The sequence below is a fragment of the Oncorhynchus mykiss genome, chromosome 5 (genome assembly GCF_057628025.1).
Source record: "Oncorhynchus mykiss isolate SJ-2025 chromosome 5, ASM5762802v1, whole genome shotgun sequence".
NCBI classification, from domain to species: domain Eukaryota; kingdom Metazoa; phylum Chordata; class Actinopteri; order Salmoniformes; family Salmonidae; genus Oncorhynchus; species Oncorhynchus mykiss.
The window spans coordinates 43,083,216-43,103,090 of record NC_143026.1 but is presented as its reverse complement, the minus strand read 5'-3'; the positions used below and the strand labels follow the sequence as shown (position 1 = coordinate 43,103,090).

General features: G+C 41.6%; 1 protein-coding gene across 1 annotated transcript; it reads right to left on the bottom strand.

The window, feature by feature from the left end:
* Positions 1-361: 361 nt before the first annotated feature.
* kcmf1 (potassium channel modulatory factor 1) lies at positions 362-19,514 on the bottom strand. The gene is made up of 7 exons (XM_021602990.3): positions 19,287-19,514; positions 9,044-9,211; positions 8,700-8,839; positions 8,293-8,394; positions 7,967-8,144; positions 7,302-7,590; positions 362-2,035 (listed from the first exon to the last, which is right to left on the bottom strand). Exons 1-7 carry the CDS (start codon positions 19,300-19,302, stop codon positions 1,747-1,749), a joined length of 1,182 nt encoding a protein of 393 aa, XP_021458665.2. The 5' UTR covers positions 19,303-19,514; the 3' UTR covers positions 362-1,746.
* Between the last annotated feature and the right edge of the window lie 361 nt (positions 19,515-19,875).

Here is a 19,875-nt window from a genome sequence, read left to right as displayed (position 1 = left end):
ACTATTATTCTGACATTTCCCATTTTTTAAATAAAGTGGTGATCCTAACTGACCTAAGACAGGGAATTTTTACTAGGATTAAAAGTCAGGAATTGTGAAAAACTGAGCATAAATGTATTTGGCTAAGGTTTCTGTAAACTTCTGACTTTAACTATATACCCGTTTCACAATTATGTGCAGACCATAACCAAACTGTACTGGGTAAGGGTTTGTTATTTTTCCACATTGCCCTTTCCAGCACGGTTCCAGGGACTATGGTGGATGCGCAACCAGTACAGCTTGGTACAGCTCAGCAGTGTGAAAAGCCCTATACAGTAGCCGAATAACATGCCATCATACAGATAAAGAGGGAGGTGCTTCGTTTCATCAAAAGCTGTGCGCAGTTTATTGTAGTATTCTAAATTTACATTAAAAAAAAAAGAAAAAAAAAAAAAGTCTGCCCATGTCCTAGAACCATTATGAAAGTTAACGCACAAATTCAATATACATCTCATTGTATTTTACATAGAGTATAAGAGTATAGGCATGGAGGTGGCATGATTCATTACAAGGCTTTAAAGAATCAGAGAAAAAAAGAAAAAAGGGAATAAATAGAAGGTGCTATCTTCAGCTGAAAAACTAAATCTGAACGTAACTCGTACAAAAAACAATGGCTGCAATGTGGAGTCCCGAGCTCCCCTTCCTCAACAAAGAGAAGAAATACAACTGAATGCAGGGAGGGAGTCTGGGCCTACAGAAGCAGAGAGAGGAGCAGAGTTGAGTGCGATTGATGATAATGGGAGAGACTAGTTCTTCTGTACAGGTGCATAAATTAGAAACTACATCTGGTGGTTACACACTGCTTATCACTAAAACATCAACATCTAGGAAACATGTCAGAGGCAAGATCTTGTTTTTCTGCTCCTAGTACTGTATTATTTTATCATCTGCTAAGTAGACGCAGACGTCTTGAGTTGACATTAGTGCCGCAAGTTGTTATATACAGACGATGGTGTCACAGAGAGGGAAGGACAAACCGGAGCTGAGAGACAAACACATTGCATTGTTTTCTTTTTAAAAGCTACAACAGATTCCAATAGGTTGCTTTTTTCTATTAAAAATGTTAAAAAGTTGTAAAAGTTCCTAAACTTTTCAGTGTGTCAGTTTATGGGTGATATTCAATTTTTCAGAAAAACTCAAATCATGTAACCCTTTTAAAACGGTGGAAGATAAAAAAGCATGGGGATTTATTTAATTTTTTGAGCTTTTTAATGACGATAAGGTCATTAAAAGTCATGCACGCTGCAAAGAACCTCATGCAGTAGTTATGGTAAACCATTCAAGCACTTTATTAGTTAAGTCATAAATACACACAGCAGCTTCATCAGAGGGTGTCTGATTCCTCTTCAGTTTTTGAATGTGGAGTATTTATAAAGGAGCCTTTTGCATGAGAACAGGAAGCAGAGGTCTGCCACGGCTACCTAATGCTGACCTGCTAAAGAAAAATTATGTGATTATCAACTTTTTAATATATATTTATATATTTATTTTCTCTTCATCGCTCGCTCGGCGCTGCGCACTCATCCACTTGCACTTTCCCCAATCGCTCCCGTTCTCCTTTTTTATGGTTGTACACAATGTAACAAAGGTGACAGACCTGAAATTACAATCACCAAAAAACAAACCAAAATACAGCCTGCTGCACCGCCCGCCCATCACTGGCAGTGGCAGCACAGAGGACAAAGTCTGCGTGGTGCTGGGATATCATCAAAGAGGAGGCGGTGGAGGCTCCTTAGAGCTCCTCGAGCTGCTGCCGTAGCTGCCTGTACCGCTCTCCTTGAGGTTGAGATTCTCCAGGGCCACGTCTAAAGGCATGATATCCACGCAGCCCATGGCCCCAAAGCTGGCGAAATCTCGCCGCTCGTCCTCGTCCGAGGAAGAGCTCTCCTCGCGCATTAGCGTGCTCAGCAGCAGCTCCTGAACGAACAGGCTGCGGTCGGCGCGCTCGCCCTCCAGCACCTGCCGCTCCGCCTCCGACATCTTGGGCTCGTTTAACCTTTAGCGGGACAAAGAAGAGGGGAACTGGTTAGCACCGAGCAGAGGCAGGGACTACTGCAGTAGTGTTGACATAACAGAATTTAGACTTTGATACCAGGGTTAGCATCACGATACTCGACCACACGGCAAAAAAGAAAGCGGGGAGTGACAGATTTTACACATTTTATTTATTTTTTTTAATAGAAAAACAAAATTGAATGTTCTAAGTCCACAATGCTTTTTAGGTCTAGGAAAAAAATCTAGCAACAACACGCACCACGTGGACTGAGGTGATGGAAGACTGATTGATGGAGCTGTGGAGAGAACGTGCCTGCCTTTTCAAATGGGCAAGTTAGTTTTACATGGTCCAGTTTGCTCATTTTAGACCTTTCCATTGGTCGTTAGATTAAAATCTCCATGCAAAACATACTCCACCAATATTACATCTGCGAACTACTGACAGAAACCAAAAAGATCATATGAAATTAAGCCCATATTCTGTCCTTCATAAAGTTGTTGACGTTTCTGCAAATAATAATTTGCACACTAATAAAGCAGCTCAATGTTTGCGTGTCAGCATTTTTTCCCCGACAACAATCGAGAAACTCAAGGCAGGATTAACTAAGGAATCATCGTGTAATGTGATCACCCATGTCCTGGGGTTGAGTGTAGACAGAATGAAACATTTAGGACAAGGAAATCAGAAAATGTGAGCACGTCCAAGTTGTTAGCATTTTAAAAGTTGTGTAGTGTATGCCCAGCATTACTTGTGGACTCGCAATGCTCGGCAGTGGTGGACAACTTGACTTTGAGCCAATCAAAGAGCACGAACCTCCACGTGGGAGAGCCGACAGGAGTGACAAGAAAAATACAATTAAAAAAAAGAGGGCACTTTACCCAGTGTAATCCACTCCCAGTTCATCAGAATTGTTTTAACTAAAAACAAAGCTGCATAATGCACCTTTTTTCTAGAGCAAGTCTTTACATATTTTTTTAAACCAAGCTAGCTATCTAGCATGATTAATAAATAATTCTTCTCCATTATCTCATACTGTCAGTGCCAGTTCGCTTACTAGCTAATGTTAGCTTAACGGTTAGCGTCGCCATATGCAATAGCACAACATAGCTAGCTCACTTCTACACTGACTCTTGGCTGCTTTCTAAAAAATGTATCCATTGTGATTTAATTATAAATGGTACTAGTTACCTACACTGAACAAAAATAAACGCAACATGCTACAATTTCAAAAACGAGTTACAGTTCATAGAAGGAAATCAGTCAATTGAAATAAACTCATTAGGCCCTAATCTATGGATTTCACACGACTGGGCAAGGGCCAGCCATGAGCCTGGTCCACCGAACTGGGGAGCCAGGCCCAGGTAATCAGAATGAGTTTTCCCCCACAAAAGGGCTTTATTACAGACAGAAATAGTCCTGACTACCCCCCTCCCCCTCCTCAGACTATCCCGCAGGTGAAGAAGCCGGATGTGGAGGTCCTGGGCTGGCGGGGTTACACGTTGTCGGCAGTTGTGAGGCCGGTTGGACGTACTGCCAAATTCACAAAAATAACATTGGCAGAGAAATTAAAATGGGACCAACACTTTATGTTGCGTTTATATTTTTGTTCAGTATAGTTGTTGATACTAGCCAGATTGCCACAAGGACTTACTAACAATTCTAGCTAACTAGCAAAAACATTTGCACAGCTTGCAATTTAGCTATCTGTTTTCTAATGCTGGCAAAATACAAAACAAGCTGCCGCCACCTTGTGGTCTGGAGTATTTATTTGATCTGTGGTTAAACGGCTGTGTGAACAACAAAATGTTAACTGCCGACACTGGGTAGGGGTGCTAAGTACCTATATATATTAAGATTTCTTGGTGTGTCTCTGACCCTTTAGAGGCATCGTCCTACTTTGAGATTTAGAATTTTCCCTCAAAATTACATACTTATACAAATGTATAATTAATATGCAATTCTGAAGAATAGAGTAATGACTTGCATTTCTAAATTGTATTAAAGCGCATTTTAAAATACATATAGCCTATTAATAGCTGAATATAGAGAGAAGCATGCTAACCTATAGGCCAGGGGTGTCAAACTCATTCCACGGAGGGCCAAGTGTCTGCAGGTTTTTGTTTTTTCCTTTCAATTAAGACCTAGACAACCAGGTGAGTGAAGTTCCTTACTAATTAGTGAGCTTAATTCATCTATCAAGTGGAGTGAAAACAGGCAGACACTCGGCCCTCAGCGGAAGGAGTTTGACACATGCTATATGCCCGGCATGATTTATTGATATATATATATATATAATTTTTTTTTTAAATTTTAAATCACACCACGTCCGGGCCATTAGAAATTCTGTTCTGGCCATTAGATTTTTGGCCAGTGAGAAAAAAAAAGTTTGCTTTGATCCTGTGATGGAGTTTGCAGAACAAATGGCCACTGGATTGATGCAAATCATCATGATTTTGCTAGGTAGGCACAGGCTACTTTGTAGTTAACTTTTAATTGAGAATGTTGTTGGGAAAGCCTTTCCATCTATCCGAAGACAGTTATCATTAGCATCGCTAATGGTAGTCCCAATTGTGTACACTCATTTACATAGTAAAAAAAATAAAAAAAATAAACTCGCCTATATACAAATATTGAATAAATGTATATTTGAACTTACTCTGCCGATTGTCTGTGGGGTTGGGCCATCAGTGGGTTAAAAATTTTAGACAAAATTTCCCCAAAAAAGTATTATTAAACTGACTTCAAAACACGAGTCTCCAGATGAGTTTGCTCGTGACCTAAAACGTGTGCACAAGACGAAGTACAGTGCATTCGGAAAGTATTCAGACCCCTTGACTTTTTCCACATTGTAACGTTCCAGCCTTATTCTAAAATGAATTAAATTGTTTGGATTAAATCCACCCACAATACCCCATAATGACCAAGCAAAAACAGGTTTAGACGTTACTGCAAATGTATTAAATAAACATGTATTTTTTCCAAATCACATTTACATAAGTATTCAGACCTTTTCCTCAGTACTTTGTTGAAGCACCTTTGGTAGCGATTACAACCTCGAGTCCTCTTGGGTATGACGCTACGAGCTTAACACACCTGCATTTGGGGAGTTTCTCCCATTCTTCTCTGCAGATCCTCTCAAGCTCTGTCAGGTTTGAGGGGAACGTCGCTGCCCAGCTATTTTCAGGTGTCTCCAGAGATGTTCGGTCGGGTTCAAGTCCAGGCTCTGGCTGGGCCACTCAAGGACATTCAGAGACTTGTCCTGAAGCCACTCTTGCATTGTCTTGGCAGTGTGCTTAGGGTTGTTATCCTAATGGAAGGTGAACCGTCGCCCCAGTCTAAGGTCCTGAGAGCTCTGGAGCAGGTTTTCATCAAGGATCTCTGTACTTTGCTCTGTTCATTTTTCCTTCAATCCCGACTAGTTTCCCAGTCCCTGCTGCTGAAAAACATCCCCACAGCATGATGCTGCCACCAACATGCTTCACCATAGGGATGGTGCCAGGTTTCCTCCAGAAGTGACGCTTGTCATTCAGGCCAAACAGTTCAATGTTGGTTTCATCAGACCAAAGAATCTTGTTTCTCATGATTTGAGTGTCTTTAGGTGCCTTTTGGCAAACTCCAAGCGGGCTGTTATGTGCCTTCTACTGAGGAGTGGCTTTCGTCTGGCCACTCTACCAAAAAGGCCTGATTGGTGGAGTGCTGCAAAGATGGTTGTCCTTCTGGAAGGTTCTCCCATCTCCACAGAGGACCTCTGGAGCTCTCTAAGTGACTACTGGGTTCTTGGGTCACCTCCCTGACCAAGGCCCTTCTCCCCCAATTGGTCAGTTTGGCCCGGGTGGCCAGTTCTAGGAAGAGTCTTGGTGGTTACAAACTTCTTCCATTTAAGAATCAGAGGCCACTGTGTTCTTGGGGACCTTCAATGCTGCGGACATTTGTTGGTACCTTTCCCCAGATCTGTGCCTCGACACAATCCTGTCTCTATGGACAATTCCGACCTCATGACTTGTTTAATTATTATTTATTTTTTTAATATTCAATACATTAGTAAAAATGTCTAAAAACCCGTTTCCTCTTTGTCTTTATGGGGTGTTGTGTGTAGATTGAGGATTTGAAAGTATTTTCCAAATGCGCTGTATATGCGATGCATGCATACAAACCGAAGTCTTGCAGGTTTACTAGGGCTGGGAATTGGCAGGGACCTCAATACGATATTATCATGATACTTAGGTATGTATTGCAATTTTCACGATTCTATATGTATTGCAATTCGACACTGCAAATTTATTGCGATTGACGTTCCAAACATATCGCACATTTTAGGTTTGCTGCAGAGAGACAAAGAGCATGAAAAAACAAGTTTGATCAGTCAGAGAAATAAGAGCTGAAAACATGATGACTCACTATTTAAAAAGATGTAGAACAAGCTATAGGATGAAATATACTGCCATTTTGATAAGTCAAATCAATACTCGGTAGTCAAATATTGATATCATTTTGTCCCAAAACTTCTATCGATTTTCTTCTCCGATCACTAGTGTTTACATGGCTTTGCACACGTGCCAGGTTTTCAAATTACAACGGCAGTACCGGCGCTTTAAATAGTCTGGCGAATAATACCTTCCTGTGGATATTTTGTCTCAAATTTCGACCCACTGAAGGACCAAAACAGAATCTGTAGAGTAAGTTCAAATTGTATTTTATTCAACATTCTGGCTTGTAAGGACACTTTCGAAGTTGTTGCAGGCGTTATACCAAGAATTGGTATCACAGTCCGATTTATTAGGCAACACTAACGGATACACAAAGTGGTGAACACGCGCACCACACACAGACGGGTATTCCCATGCCGTTGCCTCTTCAGAAAGTTGCAGGGAATATGAATCACTGATGTATTCTGTTCATGCCTTATGATAAACAATTAGTTGATTTCCAAACGTGAGACATTTGATAAGAGGAACAAAAACGAACAAAATTCTAGTACCAAACTGTTTTACACGTTGTGGTATCGAAAAAGGGTAGTAGGAGAGGAGACCTGTGAGTCTATGGGTGGGGAGAGAACAAGTGGAGGGAGACACCATGCAAAGGGGAGGGGGGGGGCAGAGCAGATCCTGCCACTCGGGGCATTCAACACCTGGGGCCTGATAGCAGTAACAGCGAACAGTGTGTGTGTGTGTACAGAGCCTTCCATTTATAATATAGTCAAGTTAAAAAATAAAAACATTTAAAGGCTCTGTTCACATGTACACCTCAGAGGGATCGACCAACTCACCGTGTGAGCAGGAACTGGGAGCTGTGGGAGGCCATGGGGTTGCTCTCGGCCACGCCGGCCGAGTTGGCGACGGCGCTGGGCGGGGGGATGGTGGCGCCGATGTTGCCGCCGGGGTTGGAGCGTCGCGTGGTGTTCCTGGCCGTCTCCAGCTGTTGCCGGGCCGCTTGGGCCTGCTGGCGCTCCAGCTGCAACTGCATCTGTAACTGCTGCAGCTGAGATGCGGACGGGCCCGACGAGTTGAGCTGGCCGCCCGCAGAGCGCCGCACGCCCGACAGCTGAGACAACAGCTCTGTGGGAGGAGAGATGAAGAAGTGTGTTCCGAGTTTCTTCTAGCGAGATGAATAGTTTCAAACTAGGCTCCAGTAGAGACAGGTGAATGTGATATACAGTAAGACTGTCACAGAAAAGAGGCACCGCACTAGGACTGAGGGTTATACTTCATACGAGATTCAGAGCCAGAGCCATTACATCTCACGGAAAGATAACCACTGAAGTCAACATTCAAGTGACTCCAGTGCAGACTGGTGAATAAAATATAGCAGAAGTGAACACAGATCAGGGAGTAAAGAGCAGACAACCAGATTCTCTATCCATCTCAATGGGAAAGACCCTGCTTGTCGTTGACTACACAGACAGAGGCTGGTCAGACCAGGTGCACTGCTCACCTGCTATGGGGTCCATGGCTTCCCTGTTACTGGGTGAGTACGAGGAGCTCTGTGAGGAGGAGAGCCCCCCGGTGGAGCTGCTAGTAAAGTGCATGTTGGTCCTGCGTGCCCTGGGACCGCCCAGCCCGCGACCGGGGTGGAACATCCGACGCACGTGCCGGACGCCGCTGGACTCATCGTAAACCAGGCAGGTTAAGGAGCAGAGTTGAAAGGGTTCGCAAATACTTGGAATAATCAGAAACAATACACACCCTGCCCACAATGGTGTACACACACGCGCTTAAGCAGACACACGCAGACAGAGAAGAGCTGCATTGAAAAGATATTAAATCTCTAGGTGCTCTGTGTTCAAGTGTGAGATGAGCAGCAAAGTCGTCGGTCACATGATTGGGGTCCCCGCCCGGCAACGCAGCACATATTGGACAGATCTGAAATAAAGCAAGCAGTAAACACCCTCTGGATATATTCAACTGACCACTCAAGTTATTTTAAGTTATTGACAAGCGTCAGTTGCAAAATAACCATTTGAGAATTGTGTTAATGTGTCCATGAGCCCTGGAATCTAATCTAACCATAGATTCTTATAGGAGGACGTAAACGCCAAAAACATCCTATTGAAACCAATGGAGGACATTTTTTTTTTAAGCAAAAGGGCAACAGAGCTAGACTGGGGGAATGGTCTTTCCCATCTTAGTAAAGCTAGATGAAACACTAGGATGATGTGTCCACTCACCACCTCTGTGGAGGTCTCTGTATGCTCGGAGGCGACATGCTCCTGTAGGGATGTCTCTGTGTATCCCATTTTACCACAGTAAGGACAAGAAAAGCTCTGGGGCTGCTCTACTGAGAACGCCTCACCGCCGTAATACAGGTCTGCAAAGAAAACAATCCGTCTTTAGAGTCGCTGTTATCATCATCATAACACAAACATTTTATATACAATACAATTAGGGCAAAGTGTTTTTTTCCTGACCACATGACCAGACCAAGAAGAAGTCCAAGCCCAGTTTGGGCCCACGTGGTCAGGAAAAAAAACTCCTGTTATAAATGTCTAATCTACGCTGCAAATGTCCTTACCAAAGTCTACCCTGGTTAATATACACTGCATGGCGTGTTCTGTCGTGTGTCTCGTTGTGGTGGCGCCGCTCTCGTAGCACGACGCGCACAGGTCGTAGTCGTAGCAAATTAAACACTTGTACCGGCGCCCTCTGAAGTTCCCTTTTAAACACGCGTCACAGCTCACACCTGCAAAACAAGGGTGAGTACTGAATGTCAACGTATAGGCTAATTGCATACATGATAGCGTGGAGTAGGCCTACGACCAGAGAGAAAGAGAGAGGAGGAGAGAGGGAGAGAGAAAGAAAGTACAGTCTGCTCCGAAGCTGGCTGACACTCCTCAGCCAGTCTTTGGCACTGACACTAATCCACAAATGCCAACCGAGAAGACAATCCACCTAAAAGTCAGTAGCAAGTCATTAAGGAATGCCAGTGTGTGTGCCTGGCTGGCACTGAATAATAATGCCCCATCTTATCGGCTCTTATGCATTTGTACGTATTCTTTTCCCATTTGTTGCCCGGGCTTTATATTACATAATAAACTAAGCAGGCCTAAAGAGAGGCAAAAGAGATGATCTGGAGAAAATAAACGGAGCACGTAGACAGTGAAAATAAAAATAACCATTTGAAAAAGGCACCCCATTGTCCGCTTCCTGTCCCTTTGTGCCCTTTCTTTGTCATCTCACGATGACGCCTGTCTGAAGGAGGACATTATCTAAACTGCTATAACCACCACCTTCACTTTGTTACTGCTGCTTTTATCAGACAATTTCACCAGTTATAAAGCCAAGGCATTTATCACATAGCCCTTATCACTCCTTAGGCAACTGACAAAACGGATACAAAGTGAAGGAACTGAAAAAGGAAAAGGCTAGGATGCTGTTCCTTGCTCACATATAGTCAGACATTTATGAGAACTGAAAACTTCTGTACAAGATTGGTCATTCAATTGTCTGGATTCTCAACATTTTCAATTTGAGAATATGCCCTTGCTCTGTGATGATGACAACAGCAGCTGACTTCCCATCCTTTGATGACAATCAAGCACTAATGGGAAATGGTACCAAATGAATTACACCCCTTGCTACACTACTCAGAGGTCAGGGGCCTCATTTATAACCGTTGCACACATTTTATACTAAATACCTGCAGGCGCTATTCCTGAAATGACTACATATGCATGTTTCCCGTTATAAATCAGACCTACCGCCTGAATAAAGCCCATCAATCACCTTTCCAAGATACAATAATCCCCCCTTTTTGCTGAATACTTTGGAAGTATTGGAATTGGGCCAAGACAGAATTTTTATTTATTTGTATTTTTTATTTGACCTTTATTTAACCAGGCAAGTCAGTTAAGAACACATTCTTATTTACAATGACGGCAACCTTCCGGTTACTAGTCCAACGCTCTAACCACTAGGCTACCCTGCCGAATATCTAAAGGAAATAGCAATAGCGAACTTGATTAAATGTGTTGGCAGATTTGTATATTTTTTTATTTTCAGTGACATTTGCTGTTTCGGAAATACGAAAACAATTGCAAATTGCTGTGAACCTCTAAACATATAATTTAATTCAATAATGCTTTGGTATTTACTTCCTCCTGAACCTTAAATATGCTGCACTGCCCGCAAATTCTTAAATATTATCCACTCTGGAAACTTTTTTTTTTTACTATAGTTGGTCTACTTACAGTTGTGGCCTACAATTTAATGCAAAAAAATATCAACTGTCTGTTCACCAGTTAAATTACACCATATGTTATAAATCCCTTTCAGGTGAAAAGAGAACAAACATTCAATGATAATAGCCTATCTAATAGGCCCAATTAAATGAGAGACGAGCACGCCAATCTGTTGTAGGGCTACTCCGAACATGCACTCATCGCGGCTAGAAAAGGTGCAATGGTCATGATATATTTATGTTTATAAATGAAAGTGTCTTGTCTACTCGAGAAATGTGAAATTACAGTATTCAGACGTGGTCTACAAAATGTCAACAGAAAAGGAGAACCATCTGCTCTACTGTTAAACTGTGTTTAGGATCACATAGAGCAAAATACTTTCAATACCGGTAGCTTATCTATTTACTGCTGTGGAGTGGGTCCAAATTACACGAGAGATGTTAAGATAGGCTACCATTCGTCCCTTGTTGCAGGCCTATAGGCTATTTCACGAGTATGAAACCATCACAGTCAGAAAAGGTGAGGAATTTGAATTGGAAATAGATGTAATTATTTTAGAATGAATGTAAAGATAAAATAAATAGTTTCTCACGAACAGCAAATTATTGCATCTTGTTATTATATTTAGCTACCTGTTTTTTTGTTATGTATAAGTCATCATTTATTCCCCCATTTGCACTCACTTGCCTTCTTGCAAAGCAATACTTCAACCACTAGGAACTGTACGTACGCATGACCTAAAGTTTGTGGGAGGATAACCACATTCTCACATCAAGTTCAGTTTTTATAAATGCCAACTTTTGCGTGAAAACTGGTGCATGCATGTTCTGGGGCATATTTTGTACGTACGCAATCGTTTATAAATGAGGCCTGTTGCAAAACGTTTCTTAAACTGAAGCAAACGAAACGGGGAGGGACCTACCTGAATTTGCCCAATAGAAAATCTTGTTATACTTGCAAAACGGTCTTTCACACCACAGAATGACAGTTTGTGCCATCATTCTGTTACCAATCTTTGATTCTGCACTGTTCCAAGTAAATGTTAAAGTTATTGGCATTTTTTCAAACTTTTACATTTTTGGTTTCAGTGTCACTCCTACTGTGAAATTGCCCCTATGCAATGCTTGTCTGGACTCTGGATAAAAGTAGCCTGGGTACCAGTCTTTTAAGCTAACGTTCCACTCCTGTCATTTGCCAAAGAGACTGCTGGCCTTTCGGCAATCTCAATTACGCAGCCGAATTTACGGCACAGTTGCTGATTGGTAGACGGAAACATGAATATTTTCCATGACAATGTAATGGGACATGGGGTGCGCGCAAATTTGGTGCAATATAGAATTTGTAGAACAAACAAACAGTCGCAGTCGGTATTCCCATAAGGAATTCCCCTCGACCACACCCACAAATTGGGGGAAAACTAAATTATTTCCAATTGATTGCCATTATAAAAGTTTTTTTGTTATAGAGAAATAACAAAACATGCCCGAAAAGCTGCTGTGTTGTTCAATGTACATGTAGCCAAGTAAAAAAAATCCCAACCTAAGGTTTGTAATACTCCCAAGTAGGGAAATAGAGCCTGCGAGAAGAGCCCTGTGGATTCAGACTATTCTGTGTGGGAAATGTGGGGATGCCGTGTTCAGGTAGGCTACACATAGCTATGTGTGTGGTAAACATATCACACAGCTAAGACATTTAACGCCACTCACTACTTGTAGCTGTAAAGTCCATTTGTGTTGTTGGTCTAGGCTAACTTATCGTTCCGGTCAGTAGCCCTACAATATTACGTTTTTCTAGGTCGTAAGAACGCTAGGGAGCAGGACATTTTTAAAAGTACTCTTTAGACATGTTGTACATTTCTTAAAATGTAGTTTTGTAATTGACTAAAACAAATGGATTACAAGAAAGCTTTACTTTTTAAAATGAAATTTTGGGCTGTGAGCCAGTGGGGTAATCTAAGTAACAGGTTGATTTCCCCACTGGTAGGTAGGGCCGAAACATTCTATCTAATACCGACTGTGTGAATACCGTTACAAACCTGCTGCAGTCATTCCCTTGTGAGAAGGTAGTGTCAATGCAAGATCATGTTGTTCAAAGTGGCTAGAGAGGACTCCGTAATGAGAGAGAAAGAATGATACAGAAAATATTAGCCTACAAGATTAAAATCGAGCTACGTTTGCTTCAGTTGCATCCCGTACATTTTTTAAAATTCAATTTATTTAATTAGACAAGTCAGTTAAGAACAAATTCTTATTTACAATGACGGCCTACCCCGGACGACACTGGGCCAATTGTGCGCCACCCTATGGGACACCCAATTACAGCCGGATGTGATTCAGCCTGGACTCGAACCAGGGACTGTAGTGCACAGAAACGCCTTAGACTGCTGTGCCACTAGGCAGCCCATTAATGGGGAAAGTAATGTAACTGGCACCTGTCGTCATTCCTCGCAAATACGCTGATTATCATGACTCCTCTCTTATTAAAAAGTGGAATTGACCGCATTTTAGCAACATGACATCTTATTCAAATCTGTTCAGTCACCCCCCAAGAAGAATTACACTTGTTCCTTCTTCTGACAAGCAAGCACTTACATAAGGTCATTTTCATAAATTCATGGAATGTTTGGGAATTAAATATAGTAAGGCATTTGTGAAAATTCCATAGCAATATAAAATGGGAAAGCGGCCGTGTGTTTTAACAATTAATAGACACTGCAGTAAATAAAACTGCAACTGAAGTGGACTTAACCTATGCGACGCATCAGTCTAATTTCATAAAGACTGTTGACTCATTTATACTCGCTTCTGTGTCCTATTCAGCCCGCGGGCCTGGTGTTTGACGGTGCATCCCGAATGGGTGGCAGCAGCAAACAATGTACCAGGTCAGCTGATATCAATAGTTTTGGGACTACCAAGACATGTATTGGTGAATTTTATACAATGGGTGGGTCTAATCCTGGACGCTGATTGCGTAGGCGGAAGTCTATTCCACAAGTTACCACCAGCTAAAGCTATGACGTTGAAATGCCAATTTACTCTGTTCCATCTCACTGCAGAATCCACGGTCTCCTCAGCTCAGCCAGACAATTTATAAACTTGATCTCCACTGTAAAAAAGTATCTAGACATATTTCCCCATTTATTTTAGACTACCAGTTGGTTTTCAATAGTGTAGATGGGTATAAACCTTGTTGTTAGTCTCTGACATTTGCAACATTGTTTCAATACCATAGCAATGAATGTGTAGGGGTCGGGACAATAAAAACAGGCAGGCAGCTTTTCTCAGCCAATCGAAATCATTAAATCAGCATAACCTTTATGGATATATACAAAGACATGTCAGTAGAAAATAGGTCAAATGAAATTAAATGCAGCTAGTTTGCAGTCTTTCCATCTTCAGTTTGAAGTTAGCTGTATTTTTGGCTAGCTCCTCTGAACAACAGTGTCCTGAGGAGAGACCACATTTTCTATACCAGGTGAAAACACACATCATTAGCTCATTGTTATGGATAGGGTTGCAAAGGGTCGGAAACTTTCCGGGAAATTTCTGGGATTTTTCCATGGGAAGTTAAGCCTGGGAATTTGGGTAATTTTGCTCAAATTCATCAAAAAGGTTAGCACAAGGGATACACAAGGCAATTCTAGGTCTTATGGCCTATTTTGGTTAAACTAAACTATCCCCAATTAGAATTGCAACCCTCTGCATGCACAGTGCATTCTTCCATGACATGTGCAGTGCACTCTTCCATCACATGTACAGCTGATTCTCAAGATCTTGCACACTAATGAGATGCTATTAAGCCCACACTACTACACTGTCTGAGCCAAGGACTACATGCTTTCTGGTAAGTTTTGAGTACAATACTGAGTGGGGTGAATATAGTTATGACATACATTTCTTGTTAACTAGTAAATAGTAGCCTACAGCAAAGTGTTTTTAAATCATTTCTAACCATTTCTGCTAATTAGTTTTTGCTACCATGTGGGTTTTTAGCTTACTTGAGCCTGCTAACAGTCTTAATTCACCTGTTTCCATAAATGTTTCATTTTAAAATATTTATTTTACAAAGTAGTTGTTTAATCTAACTTCTTCACTATTTATCTGTACATGGAATTGTATTTGGATTTTTTCTAATCTTTACAAGAAAATGCCACAGGCACTATCTGATGTGTGGAGACATTTCACTGCAGCTAATGTAGAAGGAAAAGCTGTGTACATTTGCAAATACTGTGCCATATCATATGTGAATAATGCAAAAAAGATGCAGAATCATCTGGCAAAGTGCATAAAGTTCCCTCAGCGCTCACAACAAGCAACCTCTGACAAAAGTCCCTTTACTTCTATTTGAGGTGAAAATGACGAATCAGACACCTTATCGATAGCAACAGCTCATGGTCCTCCTGGAATGAGAAGTTTATTTTGACTCAATGGAGGAACGTAGTCAGAAATGCTGATGGATGTCGTGCTCGAGCTGTGTATACAACTGGTTCACCTCTGATGCTCACAGGCAATGTGTATTGGAAGAGATTTCTGAATGGTCTTTGCCCAGCATACACCCCTCCAACCAGACATGCTTTATCTACTAATTTTCTGGATGCAGAGTTCAAGTGAAGGTCAAGCAAATCATAGAGAAAACAGACTGTATTGCAATCATCTCTGGTGGGTGGTCGAATGTTCGTGGGCAAGGAAAAATTAACTACATCATCTCCACCCCTCAACCAGTAGTCTACAAGTGCACAGACACAAGGGACAACAGACACACCGGTCTCTACAATGCAGATGAGCTGAAGGCAGTCATCAATGACCTTGGACCACAGAAGGTATTTGCACTGGTGACAGACAATGCTCTGAACATGAAGGCTGCTTGGTCTAAAGTGGAGGAGTCCTACCTTCACACCACACCCATTGGCTGTGCTGGCATGCATTGAATCTGCTCCTCAAAGACATCATGGCACTGAAAACAATGGATACACACTACAAGAGAGTCAAGGAAATGGTTAAGTATGTGAAGGGTCATCAAGTTATAGCAGCAATCTACCTCACCGAGCAAAGTGAGAAGAATAAGAGCACCACATTGAAGCTGCCCAGCAACACCCGTTAGGGAGGGGCAGGAGTCTCTCCATATCACGGTCTGCCGATATGGACAGCCCCATCAAGAGGATCCTCCTGGATGATGTATTTTGGGAGAGAGTGGAAAGGAGCCTGAAACTCCTGAAACCTATAGCAGTAGCCATTGCACGGATTGAGGGAGACAATGCCAACCTGTCTGATGTTAAGACTCTGCTTACAGATGTAAGAGAAGAAATCCATACTGCCCTGCCCACTTCACTGTTGCACCAAGCAGAGGAAACTGCAGTTCTGAAATACATCAGAAAGCGTGAAGACTTCTGCCTGAAGCCCATACACACCGCAGCGTACATGCTGGACCCCAAGTATGCTGGCAAGAGCATCCTGTCTGGTGCAGAGATCAACAAGGCCTATGATGTCATCACAACCGTGTCTCGCCACCTTGGCCTGGATGAGGGCAAGGTTCTTGGCAGTCTGGTGAAGTACACTTCCAAGCAAGGGCTTTGGGATGGAGATGCAATATGGCAGTCATGCCAAAATTTTACAGATGTATGTTGAACATTTTTGGGGAAATGTGATGGATCATTGGGGATCATTCAATATTCCCTTTTGTTGTTCAGTGAAATCATCCCATGTGAAGAGTCAACTCATTTAATTAAAGTTCAATTTGTAACTACATTGTTTTTGTTTTATTGGAAGGATGTAATAATTTGCAATTATGTCTACTTATGATAAGGTAAAAGGTTTATGTTTCTGTCTCCATATGATACAGTAAATGTATCCAATGCAAAAAACATCTACATTTAAATGCCATTAATTTGCATATATTTCCATTAATTCCCATATATTCCTGTTAATTCCCATGGAAAGTTTCCACCTCTGTATATTCCCCAAAATGTGCAACCCTAGTTATGGATGAAGTAAGCTGTTTTCTAGTGACATTTAAACAAATGCAAATGCAGCTACTTAGCTGTTATTCTGGCTGCACTGTTTGACATGACTGTAAGTTGGCAAGTTGGCCGTAGTTGACTAGCTAGCAAGCAAGCAAGCAATGGATAAGAAGGTTGCCAGCCGGTATGGCAATATAACATTTAGAACAAACGACTGGGTTGCGTTCATAGACACAGAACAAATAGACTTAACTTAGACTTAACGACTGGGTCGTGTGTCTCTGGCAACCAAACCGATATACATCTTGTGGATGGATGAAATAGTATGAATAAAGTGTTGAATGAAAATATGTCAATCATTATTTGAACATTTTGGTAACCCGTTGTATAATGTGATAATGCCCTCGAAGTCTGATCTCGACTTCCGTCTTGGGCCTAACAACACCCGTGCCATCATATCATTCAAACACCGGCTTCTCTGGCATCATCACTTAAATATTTATGTTTAACTGCTTCCATCTATTCTGCCAACAATGCCTTACTGTATGTCATGGAATTTTAGGTCAAATAGAACCTATTTTTAAAACCTCTTAAAGTTGGTTTTGAAGCATAAACTGGTCATTTATATTTTTTGACTGATTAGATTGCAGATATGAAACAGACAACGTAGTTAAAACACTGAGGAAATCAATAGTGACATATAGGGATATTATTTAACTATTTATTTTATTGTTTTGACAATATCGCAATATTATTTTTCTGCTAGTTGGCTGTACCTGCACAAAAACTCCAGTATTTTTCCCTCAAAGCTTGTTCTCCATCTTTTTAAAATAGGGAGCCAATTTGTTTTCCTCACTTATTTCCATTACTGCTCAAATCTCGTTCTCACATAGGACTCTCGTCCCTCCGCAGCAGACATATGGTGAGAAATATGTTTGGACCATGGAATCGCAATAAAATCACAGTATTGAAATTGCAATACATATATAATCTAAATACATATCATATTGGCACCTAAGTATTGTGACAATATCATATTGCGAGTTCCCTGGCAATTCACTTATTTTGAGCAACTAAAAACTATATACCTACTTGAGAGAAGAAAAAAAAGCACCTTGCAGGATATAAAATAGGCGATTCACAGTGAACTGGAGAAGTTTGAATGGCGAGAGCTTCTGTGGTGATCACATTTGTAAAAATGCAATAAACAGGAATGCTGTTCTCCCAGCAACAGAATGCCCAATGTTTGAATGTTTCCAATCAAATATATGAATTAAGTTAGAACGTTTTCCTATCAACCTAATTTGCATAAACATTGTGATTGGATGATAGCTGTGAGGGTTATCAAATTTGTATTAAATCTTCTGATCTCCTAGAGCTCATTAATGATAGAATGTTCATATTTGAAGATTTCCCGAAAGGCCAGTCTCTTTTGCTAATGACAAGAGTGGACACGAGTGGAATGTAATAGATTAACAGAGCACAACCAGGCTAGGGATAAAAGGTGTGCTGCCTAGAAAAAATATCATATTTGGAACCTGTATGTCATTTTTACATAGCTAGCCAATGCACCAATTCACCGACTTCATAACAGGCCTTCATAATATTCGCACAGATCCTCTGCAGCAGCCCAGCTAAAATGAATTACTCTCCAAATCTCACCAGAAACGTGTCTAAAGTGAAAAATGATTATCCTTAGTTAGCTACAACGTTAACTTCATTGGGGGAAAAAGGCCTGACCTGGCCAGTCATCCAGACCTAATATGGCACAAGTGAACAAATGTGTCTAGCAAGCCAGATAGAGAAGGCTAGCTATCAAACTGGTTGTTCTCCAAATCCGTGCTCTAACAGAGTTAACTTGGCTAACCTTAGCTAACTTCACTCTGCTTACAGTTACCTAGTTTGCTGGTATACGGTACTCTTCTGCTCCGATAACCCTAACTAGCTAGCTAACGTTAATGCATTTAATTAGAATAGGTAGCTAACGTTAGATAATTTAGTGACGATAGACTAGCTAGCTAGTTAGATACATGCCTAGGTTTGGCCCACTGTGACGGAGGGCCTCAAACTAACGATACCTTGATGACAGTGCATTCAATGACCAAAACCTTGGTGACTGAGTATTTCAGCACGAAGTCCAGTTAACTAACTAGCTCTGAAAACAATCTGTGGCCATACCAAAATATACCACGCATTCACCCTTCCATTCACCAAAGCCTGGACACTTCAAACTAGCCTCTACTACTGTGTACAGCGTTGAAGAACGCTAGTTAGCTAGCTAGTTAACGTCCTAGCTAACTAGTTAGCAACCGTCGGACCATCATCAGTTTAGCTAGCTAGCGTTAGCACGCTAATTAGCATTAGCTAACTCGCTATAAGAAAATGCCCCTGACTAGACGTATGACTTATTTGAAACATGACTGTTAATGAATTCGGAGACTGTCGTTAAAGAAAAACTGCCTGGTTCCACCCAGTTATCAGGAGGTCGGGAAAAGGTTGAAAATTCATGGTGGCCGCCATCATGAGCCCTGTCCAATGCATTGCAATACAAAACATGGCATGTTAGCTAGCAAGCTTCAGCGCTCAGTCTGCGACGCTAAGGACGTCTATTTTTCACTTACCCTCATGTCGGGACATCCTACAGACGATGACACAGCCCCCTCCTGGGGCTCCCAAGCACGGATCAGGAGGAAAAGATACCGTTTTTGAGGGATAACCCTGGGACGCGATTTCTCTTTCCTATTTTCTCTTTAAGATGGATACTGAGCTTACAGTTCTCTGCTTCCCCCTCCCCGTCTGTCATGAAGAAGTACTGAGACAGAGCATTCGCAGTCTTCTGAAAAAACACTAGGAGGCGCCCTTTACAATAATGTATTTTGTGGTTGTTCAACTGAAGATGGTCATTTTTTTATTATTTTTTATTAACTGAGACAAGAAAGTTATTCACCCAAGCCCTGACTAGCTTGATGTAAAAAAAACAAATAATTCCCCATGCTGCAGGATCCATGGATCATGCTCAGTGATCATGCCCATCACTCTTTCTTCACATCGACCTGTTACACTGGTGACAGCAGTGGGATGGCCTTTGGAGGAGCTTACAGGTTTGCATTCAGGGCTTGGTGCAAATGCAAGGACGTTTTTGAGAGAGAGGGGTAATTCTGTAGCATGGCATAGCTATGTGAGAATACTACTGCCTCTGCCCTCGAGGCC